The sequence below is a fragment of the Triturus cristatus genome, chromosome 3_2 (genome assembly GCF_964204655.1).
Source record: "Triturus cristatus chromosome 3_2, aTriCri1.1, whole genome shotgun sequence".
Lineage (NCBI taxonomy): Eukaryota > Metazoa > Chordata > Amphibia > Caudata > Salamandridae > Triturus > Triturus cristatus.
Genome location: NC_140584.1, coordinates 926,191,744 through 926,204,273, shown reverse-complemented (window position 1 = coordinate 926,204,273; position 12,530 = coordinate 926,191,744). Strand labels below are relative to the sequence as shown.

Below are 12,530 nucleotides of genomic sequence, written 5' to 3'. Positions count from 1 at the left end.
TCTATTCTTGATTGACTCCCGTGGACCACCGACTGAAATGTAAAATGTGTGTCCCTGATATGCGCCCAACGCCAGACATCCACCAGTCCCAGGGCTTCCACGAAGTCACGCAGAGGGGAACCATGTGCTGAGTCAGGTCTAGGGGGGATCTATCCACTAGTCCGTCCATCGCCCAATTAAAGTCGCCCCCCATCACTAGTGTGCCCATTGGGTTTTAGAAGCAAAGTCGCTACGTCTGACAGCGTCGTACGTTGAAGGCCAGGAGGTGCATATATTGAAACAACATTAAGTACTATCCCTTCCCACATACCTGTGTAAGCTACGTACCGCCCCAGCTAATCTGTCCAGGTTTTATGAAGTACGTATGGACAGTTCTTCCGCAGGAGTATTCCCACCCTCCTAGATCCAGTAGTGAAGCCATTGTGTGCCAACATTCGGTACCCCTTCCGATCCAGGGCCCTACATGAGTTTCCCTGCAGATGGGTTTCTTGCAGGAGCACCATATCAAGACCCTGGCGATGAACATATTGCGACACCACTCCTCTCTTAATCTCGTCTCCTAACCCGTTGACATTCCATGTGACAAGCCTAAGCCCTTGTCTCGTTGTCATGAAGTCTTGGTCGTAACTGGTCGACTTGTGTAGGGGGCCCTCGATGGCCGGGTCCCCTCAGTATAGAGAATTGCCTACCCACTGGACGTTCCCTGGTAGCTTCGAAGCACAGAATCATGTCTGCTGTCGCCTGAACATAACACCCCACCAATCCGTGTCGATATGCACAATTACAAAATCTTTCCAACATGCAACTCCTCGCGCTAACCCCCCCCAACTAAACTCCCTCATACCCGTTTGAGTTGTTGTGCAACAAAATGGACTCACCCCCCGTTCAAGGAGGCACCAGCAGTGAGTTCAGCATGCTGGGTGAAGTCATCAGGAATTTATTTGGAGTGCCGGAACCGCCGCAATCAGCTTGTTGACCACGAAAAGGTCGTGGACTATACAAGTCCAAGATGCCCTTCCATATGATGGACACCTGCGGGGCTTCTGTGGATGACAACCTAGGGCAGGCGAGGGGTTTCTACACAATGAAACAGTTTGTGTAACACTGAGATTGCAATTCCTGACTGAAGTCAGCGAACCATGTTTCCTGGTGCATCAAAGCAAGAGGTCTTATGATGCATTGATGCCCATTATTGATTAAAAATTGGATGGAAACACAGACCCAGGTTTCTTGACATTCAGGGGCCATAACAAACTGTGTACAAATTAAGCAGTTGACCTATTGGTTGGATTTCCACCAACGGGAGAAACACACCTATTTAAAACGACATTTCACTGTGTATGATAAGGATTTAATCACACTGAAGAAGGCATTACGCCGAAACGAGTTTGTATAGTTAAATCTGTTTAAATTACACTGCGAGTGCTCCTACCTGTTTTTTGAGTTGCTGTGCGACAAAATGGACACATGTTTGAAGACATTAGTCAAAGTAAGGAATATGCTACTTACCAGTATGCATCTGTTCTTGGCATGTATAGCTGCAGAGCCACACACTTAGGATAAGATCGCCGTATGGTGTTGGGCCCGGATGATTGCAGGTTGTTGTCTTCGGAAGAAGCCTTTTGGTCACGAGATAGGTGACTCCTCCTCTGGACAACAGTGCGCATGGGCATCCACTCCATCCTCAGATTGTTTTTCGCCATGATGGAAAATGATGGAGTGTATAAGAATAAAGAGAAAGGATGTCCATGTGTAATGTCTAATTAAGACAATGCTGGAACAGATACAGGTCCCGGGGAGGTGGGTGGGCGTGTGTGGCTCTGCAGCTCTACATGCCAAGAACAGATGAATACTGGTAAGTAGCATATTCCGTTCGAGGCATATGAGCTGCAGATCACACACTTAGGATAGACTGTATAGCAGTGTCTCCCTTGCCGAGGTCACCTGTATCCGTTGCAGCAGTTTGGAATAGAGTTTTTAGGACAGCTTGGCCTACGGAAGCTTGTTGTTTGGATTGCACATCAACACAGTAATGTGTAGTGAAGGTGTGTGTGGTAGACCATGTGGCTGCTTTGCAAATATCTTCTAAGGGAATGTTCCCTAAGAATGCCATGGAAGCCCCTATTTTACGTGTGGAGTGCGCTCTAGGGGGAACTGTAAGAGTGCGTTTAGCTTTTTGGTAACATATTTGGATACATTTAACTATCCACCTGGCTATACCTGATTTTGAAATGGGGTTGCCTTTATGTGGTGGAGAGAAAGCAACAAACAGTTGTTTGGTTTTGCGAAAAGGTTTGGTTCTGTCGATGTAATAAAGCAAGGCTCTTTTAACATCTAAGGTATGAAGGGCTCTCAGCTACTGAGTCTGGATTAGGGAAGAAGGCTGGTAGCTCGACTGATTGGTTAAGATGGAAAGGGGAAATGACTTTTGGTAGGAATCTTGGGTATGTCCTAAGAACCACTTTGTTACGATGTAGTTGTAGGAATGGTTTTTCAATTGTTAAGGCTTGTATCTCACTTACCAGTCGCAGGGATGTGATTGCAATAAGGAAAGCCACTTTCCATGTAAGGAATTGCAGTTCGCATTTATGCATAGGTTCAAATGGAGGGCCCATGAGCCTTGTTAGAACATTATTTAGATTCCACACTGGGGAAGATGGTAATCTTGGACCAATAATTCTTTTGAGACCTTCCATAAAGGCTTTGATGGCTGGTACTTTAAATAGTGACAAGTGTTGTCGATTTTGTAAGTAGGCTGCTAACGCTGCTAGGTGTCGACGTATGGAGAAATACGCTAAATTGCATCTTTGCAAGTGTAGTAAATAGCAAATAATGTTTTGGATAGAAGCATCCAGTGGACGTATATTATTGTTAGTGCAGTAAATGGCAAATCTTTTCCATTTTGCAGCATAACATGCCCTAGTAGTAGGTCTTCTAGCTTCTTTTATGATATTCATACAGTCTGGTGGGAGATTGAGGTAACCGAACTCTACGACTTCAGGAGCCAGATCGCCAAGTTCAGTTGCTGTGGATCTGGGTGTCTGATTTCTCCATGGTTCTGGGTTAATAAGGCCGGGGAAAGGCGCAGTTTTTGATGTGGAACTAGCGATAGTTCCAGAAGTGTCGTGAACCAGGGTTGACGTGCCCAAGTGGGAGCTACTAGAATCAGTTTTAGAGACTGTTTGAGCTTGCGTACCACAAATGGAATGAGTGGGAGAGGCGGAAAAGCGTACGCAAATCTGCCCGACCAGTTCATCCATATTGCATTGCCCTTCGACTGTGGGTGTGGAAACCTAGCGGTGAAGGTTGGGCATTTTGAGTTTTCGTGTATGGCGAACAGGTCTATGTCTGGTTGGCCCCATTTTTGGAAGAATGGGAGTAGGACTTTGGGGTGTAATTCCCATTCGTGGATTTGTTGTGTCTGCCGACTTAGGAGATCGGCAACCTGGTTGTGAACCCCTGGAAGGTGTTCCGCGAGCAGGTAGATGTTTTGGGGAATTGCCCATCTCCAGATGTTCTGTGCGAGTTGGGACAGTTGGAGAGAATGTGTCCCCCCCTGTTTTTGTATGTAATACATGGTCGTCATGTTGTCTGTACGGATGAGGACAGTTTTGTTCCCTAGATGTACTTGAAAAGATTTCAGTGCTAGGAACACCACTAGAAGTTCTAGGTGATTGATATGGAGCAGTTTTTGTTGAGTGGTCCATCTGCCCTGAGTGGTGTGTTGAAGGAGATGGGCTCCCCACCCTTTGTGAGATGCGTCGGTCGTCAGCACTACTTGTGGAAGGGGCTCTAAGAACGGTCGCCCTTTGGACAGGTTGATGGTGTTCCACCATTTTAGTGAGCGAAGTGAGCGACTGTCCACCAACACCAGATCGGTAAGTTGTCCGTGAGCCTGGTTCCACTGTTGTGCTAGACATTCCTGCAAGGGACGCATTTGAAGTCGTGCGTGAGAGGCACAATGGAGATGCATGACGCCATCATGCCTAACAGTTGCATAAACACTCTTGCTGGAAGAGAGTGTCGAGTTTGAAATTTTAAGATGAGGTTTTGTATGTTGGCTATCCTGGCTGTGCTGGGATAAGCTATGGCCTTGGAAGTATTTATGGTGGCTCCCAGATATTGATGTATGTGGGAGGGTTGCAGTTGAGATTTGGGATAGTTGATGGTAAATCACAAGTTGTGTAAGGTTTGAATAGTGCGGTGAGTGTGGAGAACGCATTTGTCGAAAGTATTGGCTTTTATGAGCCAATCGTCGAGATACGGGAAGACATGGATTTGTTGTCTCCCCAGGTGCGCTGCCACTACTGCTAAGCATTTGGTGAATACCCTGGGTGCAGTTGTTACTCCGAATGGGAGGACCGTAAACGGATAGTGCTGTCCGTCTACCACAAATCTTAGGTACTTCCTGTGAGCAGGATGCATGGGGATGTAGAAGTATGCGTCCTTGAGGTCCAATGTGGCAAGGAAGTCGTCTTGTTGAAGTAGTGGGAGGACTTGTTGGAGAGTGATCATATGGAAGTGATCTGAGTGTATGTACTGATTTAGTAGTCTGAGGTAGAGTATGGGTCTTAAGGTCTCGTCCTTTTTAGGAATTAGGAAGTATAGAGAATATACTCCTGTACCCTGATGTTGGAGTGGAACTGGTTCTATTGCGTGTTTTTGAAGCAAGGACCTAATTTCCTGTTTGAGGAGTGTAAGATGGTGTGGTGACATTGGACGGTGTTTGGGTGGTATGTGTGGGGGGGTGTTTGTGAGTTCGAGGCAGTAACCAAACTGGATAATTTTGTCTTACCCACTTGTCTGTTGTAATGGAATTCCAGACAGGTAGGAACTGTTGGAGTCTTCCCCCGACCGGAGTGGAATGGTCTGGGGGGAGTGGAGGCAAGTCACTGTTTAGTGGCTGGAGAGGTGCGGGTGTTGGTATTGCCCCGACCTCGGCCCTTGGTGTGGTTTCCCCTATATCCTCCTCTAAAATATCCTCTGTTAGGGGATGTTTGTGCAGAGGTTTTGAAAGTGGAAGAGGTGTCTGTCCCAACATTTTTGGAGGCTCCTCTATAGAAGGAGCGTCGAAAGGAGCCTCGCGGTTGTGGAGACTGTAATGATCCCATTGATTTAGCAGTCTCATTATCTTTTTTCATCTTCTCAAGTGCAGTATCTACTGCGGGCCCAAATAGTTGGTCTTGGTTGAATGGTTGACCAAGTATTGTTATTTGTACTTCTGGCTTAAAGCCTGAAATACGTAGCCATGCATGGCGTCTAAGTAGTATGCTTGTGTTGACCGCCCTAGAAGCAGTGTCCGCGGCGTCTAGTGCACATTTGATTGCTGCGTTAGATATGAGTTTTCCCTCTTGGATGAGGTCATTGGCCTGGGATTTGTACTGATCTGGCAGGTGTTGTAAAAGATCTTCTAACTGATCATAATGAGCCCTATCATATCGGGCTAATAGGGCTTGTGTGTTGGCAATACGCCAATGGTTAGCAGCTTGTGCTGCAACTCTTTTGCTCGAGGCCTCTAATAGCTTGGACTCTTTGTCTGGGGGCGGTGTGTCTCCTGTTGTTTGGGAGTTAACCCACTTTCTTGCGTTTAAAACTACTAAAGAGTCTAGAGGGAGCTGTGCTTTAATGTACGCGGGATCTTGTGGGGCAGGTCTATATTTTTTTTCAATTCGGGGGTTAAGAACCCTAGCTCGGACAGGGTCTTTAAAAACCTATGTGGCGTGTTTTATGACTTCCTTAATCATGGGCAAGATCTGCACTGATTTTTGAGACTGTTCGAACGTGTCTAGAAGAAAGTCTTCTTCAGGTGTATCTGAGTGCATGGTGACGCCATGGAAAAGTGCCGCCCTGTTTATCAGCTGCCCAAACCCTAGGTGGTCATCTGGAGGGGAGGGTTTGGAGGGGTATGTAGTGGGATCAGGAATATCAGGTAAAGGGTAAGCCCAGTCATCTACGGGTGCCGTATCCGGGAGTGTGAAAGGATCATTAGGATCATTAAGGTCATCCGGATCACCCCCTCCCCTTAAGTCATCATCATCATCATCCTGTGGAGGTGGTGTATGTGAAGGAGATGGTAGAGGAGAAGGAGATGGGGGCAGGGGGGGTGGTGTAGGAGAGGAAGGACGAATGGGTGAGGTGGCGAAGTCCTTCTTCTTTATGAGAGCTGGAGGAGGTGTTGTGTCCAGCTTCCTTTTCTTGTATGGCACAGCGGTGATATGTCCGTTTTTTGGATTGATATAAATCCTTTTTTGCGTGGGATCAGGGCGAAAAAGTTCTTCATTGTCCGAAAGTGGCTTTGGTGCCGACTTTTTCGGTTCCGATCTATGTTTTGGATGATCGGTAGAGTCTGTTTGGACTTTAGACAGTTTTTTCGGTACCGATGATGGTTTCGGTGCCGATGATGATTTCTGTGCCGATGATGATTTCGGTGCTGAAGCACATTTCGGTGCCGGTGGAGATTTCGGTCTCGATGGTTTCGAAGCCGGCTTCGGTGCCGAGAGGTGTTGAGTCTTCGGTGCCGAAGGTATTGTGGGCACAATAACATGTGGTTTGCTCGAGCACGAGCCACCTGTAGGCTTATATTTCTTCAGAGCCGAGCCCGAGGGCGGGGCTTCTGAAGACTATTTTTGGTCGCGACTGGGGCCAGCTGGTGGAGTCTTGACCAATGCCTTTTTTGGGGGGGGGGGGTTAGGGTAGGGGCACTGGTACTCACTCGTTGCCCCAGAGTGATGAGGTCGGATACGATTTGGAGGTTTTCGGAATCTTCTTCCGGGACATCCTGGGCGAAGATGTCCTCTGGTTCTGGGGCTGGTCTGGCCATGATATGGCGTCGCGCTCTTCGGTCCCGGATGGTTTTCTTGGATCGGAATGCGGCGCAGGCTGGACAGCTGGATTCGTTATGTTCCGGCGAGAGGCACAGGTTGCAGACCTCGTGGTGGTCACTGTGGGGGAACTTTGCTCTACATTGGGGGCATTTTTTAAAAGGTGTCCTTTCCATGAGCCGTATCCGGAACCGGTCCGATTGGATTTCGACGCCGAGTTGTAAAGGATTTTCGCTTCGAAAGCTGGAAATTTCAGAAGTTTTCAGCCGGAGTGGAAAAGTTCATCCGAACCCAATGGCGGAAAAAAACAATCTGAGGATGGAGTGGATGCCCATGCGCACTGTTGTCCAGAGGAGGAGTCACCTATCTCATGACCAAAAGGCTTCTTCCGAAGACAACAACAACCTGCAATCATCCGAGCCCAACACCAGATGGCGATCTTATCCTAAGTGTGTGATCTGCAGCTCATATGCCTCGAACATATTGCTTTCTAGAGGCTTAGTTAACGTGTAATTTATACTCACTTGTTGAATGTGGGCATTGTTGGGGCCATTGATAAACTCTTCCAGCTCTGCAAGCCGGTTCGTCTTTGCAAGAGCAAAGATTAATTCAGTTTCTACATATGATTCTCTGGCCTTTTTCCGTGCCATCTGCAGGTATTTCACCAACTCTTCCCAGTTTCCTAAAGGGGAAAAGATATTGATAGAATGAGTTTGGCAGACTACTGAAAAACAGTTTCTTACCTGTAGGAGCATTTTTGCAGCTGGAAAACGTTTCTGCATCCACAGGCTGTGCATTAAGCTATCTCTTGGCTGTGTCCAGAATCCTCCAGTATCCTAGTAGTCCTTTTCTTGGGGGGCTGGGGAGGGGAAGGTGTGATGATCCCACCATTTGGAATCCTATCCAGTCTCTCCTGATGTCCTATGCCCTCCTCGGAAGCTCCTGCGCGTGGTCATCGTTTTCAGATTTTTTTTTCTTGCCCTCCCATCTTTTAGGGGAGGTGGGCAGGTCGTCTGTGAATCCAGGACATTCTTCAAGCTGCAAAACTACTCCTACAGCTAAGAAACTATTTCATTTTGCAGCACGACTCTTTTCTGGATTCAAATGCTGTGCATCTCCCGACTTGTCTTTTATGGTCATTGAAACATCTCGACTTCGATCATCTTTCAATTTCGTATTTTCTGGTGTTCAGCCGCCTGCAGTGTCCTTGCTGTAGGACCAGAGGTATTTTTCTAAGATTTTTGCAGCTCCGAGGTAGCTCTCACTGTTTTTTAGTCTGGTATTTTAGCCTCTACGCCCTGAATGTTTTCTCGGTTTTAACTGGGTTCTCTTATCTTTCCACTTGCGATGTTCTCTCTAGACATTGACTATTCACATCTCGACATCTGAGCCTTCTCCTTCTGCCCCTTCTGCAATGTTATCCTCGTTGTCGCACGACAAACCCAAGTCATTAAGTGATGAAGTCTGCTTCTAGCCCTACATGGCATAGTGTTGACTGCCTCAGTTTGTTCCTTGTGCTCATCCTCTTCAGCTTGAAATCTGCACTGACCTCGCAATCATTGTTCTTGTGGTCAAGCGGGAGACAAAAGTTACACACCTGCTGGTTGTCCATCTGGTCAAATTTGTGGTGGCACTTAAGACAGAGTTGCAAAGGTCTCTTCTCCATATCAGGTAGAACGGAGCGCCCCCTGTCCAGGCATTCTCTGACATGGTCTTGACTATATTATCAAATTAAACTTCTTATGAATGTATTTTCAGTGGACTTCAATGTTTTGTTGATGAAACTTCGTTCAAACTTCTTATATTTGCAGATTGGAGAGCCTCGAGCTATGCTTCCAGACCAAATGGAGGAAAAACAAATCTGAAGATCGCAACCACGCATGGGAGCTTCCAGGGAGGGCTTTATGACATCAGGAGAGGCTGGATAAGATGTCAAAGGGTGGTATCGTCGATGCCGAAACAAAAGATTAAAAAGAAAAAGAGAGAGCAAGGAGGAGGACTACTAGGATACTAGAGAACTCTGGACCCAAACGCTAGATGACAGAATAATGCACGGTAGGTGAATCCAGGCAACACGGATGCTGCAAAACAAATGAGTACTGATATAAATTGCCACTGAATTGTCTACACAACATACCTATTAAGTTTACACCAGTATTGTCCAGAGCTTAAGTGATTGTGATAAAAAGTAGTCTTCTAACATATAGTAAAATTGGTTGGGTATACGTAATAATTCAACAGCCTAACTTTATCTTGGTAACTCCACAGATTTAGATTTAAGATGTTCTACCCTATCCCACAGTCCAAAAGATTAGATGAAGAGTTAATGCATGGTAAGCAACGGCAACAGTTTTGTGTGTTCTTTAAATGTCTGATCACAGCCATTACACCAAAAGGAATATGCTACTTACCAGTATGCATCTGTTCTTGGCATGTAGAGCTGCAGAGTTGTACACTTAGCATAGATCGCCATCTGGTGTTGGGCCCGGATGTTTGCAGTTTGTTTTTCTTCTTGGACAGTCTTTGGAAGTCACGAGTTTGGTGACTCCTCCTTCGGTCCGTACTGCGCATGGGCTTCGGCTCCATCCTCAGATTGTTTTTCGCCAACAGGGAAATGATGGAGCTTGGTAATCACAGTGAGAAACCCATGTGTGTAGTATCTAAATAAGATGTACTGGAACGGATACAGGTAGCCGGGGAGGCGGGTGGGCGTGTACAACTCTGCAGCTCTACATGCCAAGAACAGATGCATACTGGTAAGTAGCATATTCCGTTCGAGGCATATGAGCTGCAGATTGTACACTTAGCATAGATTATATAGCAGTACCCAACCCTAGCGGCGACCACCGGTATCCGTTGCAGTGGTTTGAAATAGTGTCTTTAGTACAGCCTGGCCCACTCTAGCTTGCTGCTTGGAATGCACATCTACACAGTAATGTTTTGTGAAGGTGTGCGGTGTAGACCATGTGGCTGCTTTGCAGATGTCATCTAAGGGTATATTCCCTAGAAAGGCCATAGAAGCCCCTAACTTTCTTGTAGAATGGGCTTTAGGCGGAACAGATAATGTTCTTTTCGCCTTTTGGTAGCAAATCTGTATGCATTTTACAATCCACCTAGCTATCCCTGATTTAGAAATGGGGTTGCCTTTATGTGGTGGAGAGAAGGAAACGAACAATTGTTTAGTCTTCCTGAAGGGTTGCGTTCTTTGTATGTAGTATAGCAACGCCCTTTTCACATCAAGTGTGTGTAAGGCCCTTTCCGCAACAGATTGGGGTTGCGAAAAGAAGACAGGTAATTCCACTGATTGATTGAGATGGAAGGGGGAAATGACTTTGGGCAGAAACTTCGGATTTGTGCGAAGTATGACCTTGCTGTGATGCATTTGTATGTAGGGTTCCTGTATGGTGAACGCTTGTATTTCACCAACCCTTCTAAGGGAAGTGATAGCTACAAGGAAAGCTGTTTTCCAGGTGAGAAACTGTAGCTCGCATTTGTGCATTGGTTCGAAGGGCGGACCCATTAGTCGTGTGAGAACTAAATTTAGATTCCATACAGGGGAAGGTGGTGCCCTGGGAGGAATTACTCGTTTAAGGCCTTCCATGAAGGCTTTAATAGCGGGCACTCTGAAGAGTGATAAATGCTGTCTGTTTTGTAGATAAGCAGCGATCGCTGCTAGGTGTAGGCGTATGGATGAATATGCCAGGTTACACCTGTGAAGATGGAGCAGATAGCATATGATGTGCTGTATGGATGCATCTAGAGGGTTGATTGTATTATTACGGCAGTAAATTACAAATCTTTTCCACTTTGCGGCATAGCGTGCTCTAGTGGTAGGACGTCTGGCTTCCATGATGATGTTCATGCAATCAGGGGGAAGGTTAAGGTATCCGAATTCTAAGATCTCAGGAGCCAGATCGCCAGGTTGAGCTGAGCTGGGTCCGGGTGCCTGATTTCTCCATGGTTCTGGGTTAGGAGGCATGGGGATAGGTGCAGTTTTTGATGTGGCACCACTGATAGTTGTAGTAGCGTGGTGTACCACGGCTGCCTGGCCCACGTGGGAGCTACCAGAATGAGTGTGAGGGAGTGCTGTTGTAGCTTCCTGACCACTAATGGAATTAGTGGGAGAGGTGGAAAGGCGTATGCAAATCTGCCTGACCAGTTCATCCATATCGCATTGCCCTTGGACAATGGGTGTGGGTATCTGGCGGCGAAGCTTGGGCATTTTTTGTTTTCGTGGGTGGCGAAGAGGTCTATCTGAGGATGCCCCCACTGTTGGAAGAATGGGTGAAGAACTTGTGGATGCAGTTCCCATTCGTGTAGTTGTTGCGTTTGTCTGCTGAGCAGATCTGCCATGGTGTTTTGTACGCCTGGAACGTGCTGTGCCAGGAGAAAGATGTTTTGGGGAATTGCCCATCTCCATATGCTCTGGGCTAAGCGGGAGAGCTGGGGAGAGTGTGTCCCCCCCTGTTTTTGTATATAATACATCGCAGTCATGTTGTCTGTGAGAATGAAGACTGCTTTGCCCGAAATCTGTTTTTGGAAAGATTTTAGGGCTAGAAAGATCGCCAAGAGCTCCAGATGGTTGATGTGGAGCGATTTTTGCTGTGGCGTCCATAGACCTTGCATGGTGAGGTGTAGGAGGTGCGCTCCCCAGCCGGAGAGCGATGCGTCCGCTGTTAGAATCACCTGAGGAACCGGGTCCAGGAACGGCCGCCCTTTGGAAAGGTTTGTGGTGTTCCACCACTGCAGAGAGTGATGTGTGCGGCCGTCCACCAACACCAGATCCGTCAGCTGACCCTGGGCCTGGTTCCACTGTTGTGCTAGGCACTCTTGAAGTGGACGCATGTGGAGTCTTGCATGGGGCACTATGAAGATGCAAGACGCCATCATTCCTATGAGCTTCATAAACACTCTTGCTGGAAGAGAGTGTTGAGGAAGGAATGTTTTGCGTAAGGCTTGAATGCTTGTGATTCTCGCTGAGTTTGGATAGGCAATACCCTTGGAGGTGTCTATAGTGGCCCCGAGATATTGCTTTGGGTGAGATGGTATGAGGTGGGACTTTTGGTAGTTCACCGTGAAGCCTAGCTGGTGGAGCAGTTGGATGGTGCTGTTTGTATGTTGCACACATTGGTGGTAGGACGCGGCTTTTATCAGCCAGTCGTCTAGGTAAGGGAAGACGTGAATATGTTGACGTCTGAGGTGTGCTGCTACTACTGCTAGGCATTTGGTAAACACCCGTGGTGCGGTGGTGACCCCGAAGGGGAGAACCGTGAATTGGTAATGTTGCCCGTCCACCACGAACCTGAGGTATTTCCTGTGAGAGGGGTGTATTGGAATGTGAAAGTATGCGTCTTTCAGGTCCAAGGTTGTGAGAAAGTCTCCCTGGCAGAGGAGTGGGAGGACTTGTTGTAGGGTGACCATGTGAAAATGGTCTGAATGTATGTAGGCATTTAGAGGCCGGAGGTCGAGAATGGGTCTGAGGGTCCCGTCTTTCTTTGGTATTAAGAAATATAGGGAGTAGACCCCTAGATTTTGTTGATTGACGGGGACCTGCTCTATAGCGTGTTTTTGGAGGAGTGAGAGTACCTCTTGTTTGAGCAGTGTGGAATGTTCTTGAGACATTGGACGGTGCCTTGGTGGGATATTGGGTGGGGTAGATGTTAGTTCGAGACAGTACCCTGACCGAATGATTTGGGTCACCCATTTGTC

At 47.2% G+C, this 12,530-nt stretch overlaps 1 protein-coding gene across 2 annotated transcripts in view; it reads right to left on the bottom strand.

The window, feature by feature from the left end:
* The window catches only part of CLTC (clathrin heavy chain), an 853,725-nt gene that overhangs the window by 280,794 nt on the left and 560,401 nt on the right, over positions 1-12,530 (bottom strand). For both annotated transcript variants that reach the window (XM_085649401.1, XM_085649400.1), the window contains exon 22: positions 7,346-7,503. In XM_085649401.1, coding sequence (XP_085505527.1) covers positions 7,346-7,503 — 158 coding nt within the window. The remainder of the gene's footprint in view (positions 1-7,345; positions 7,504-12,530) is intronic.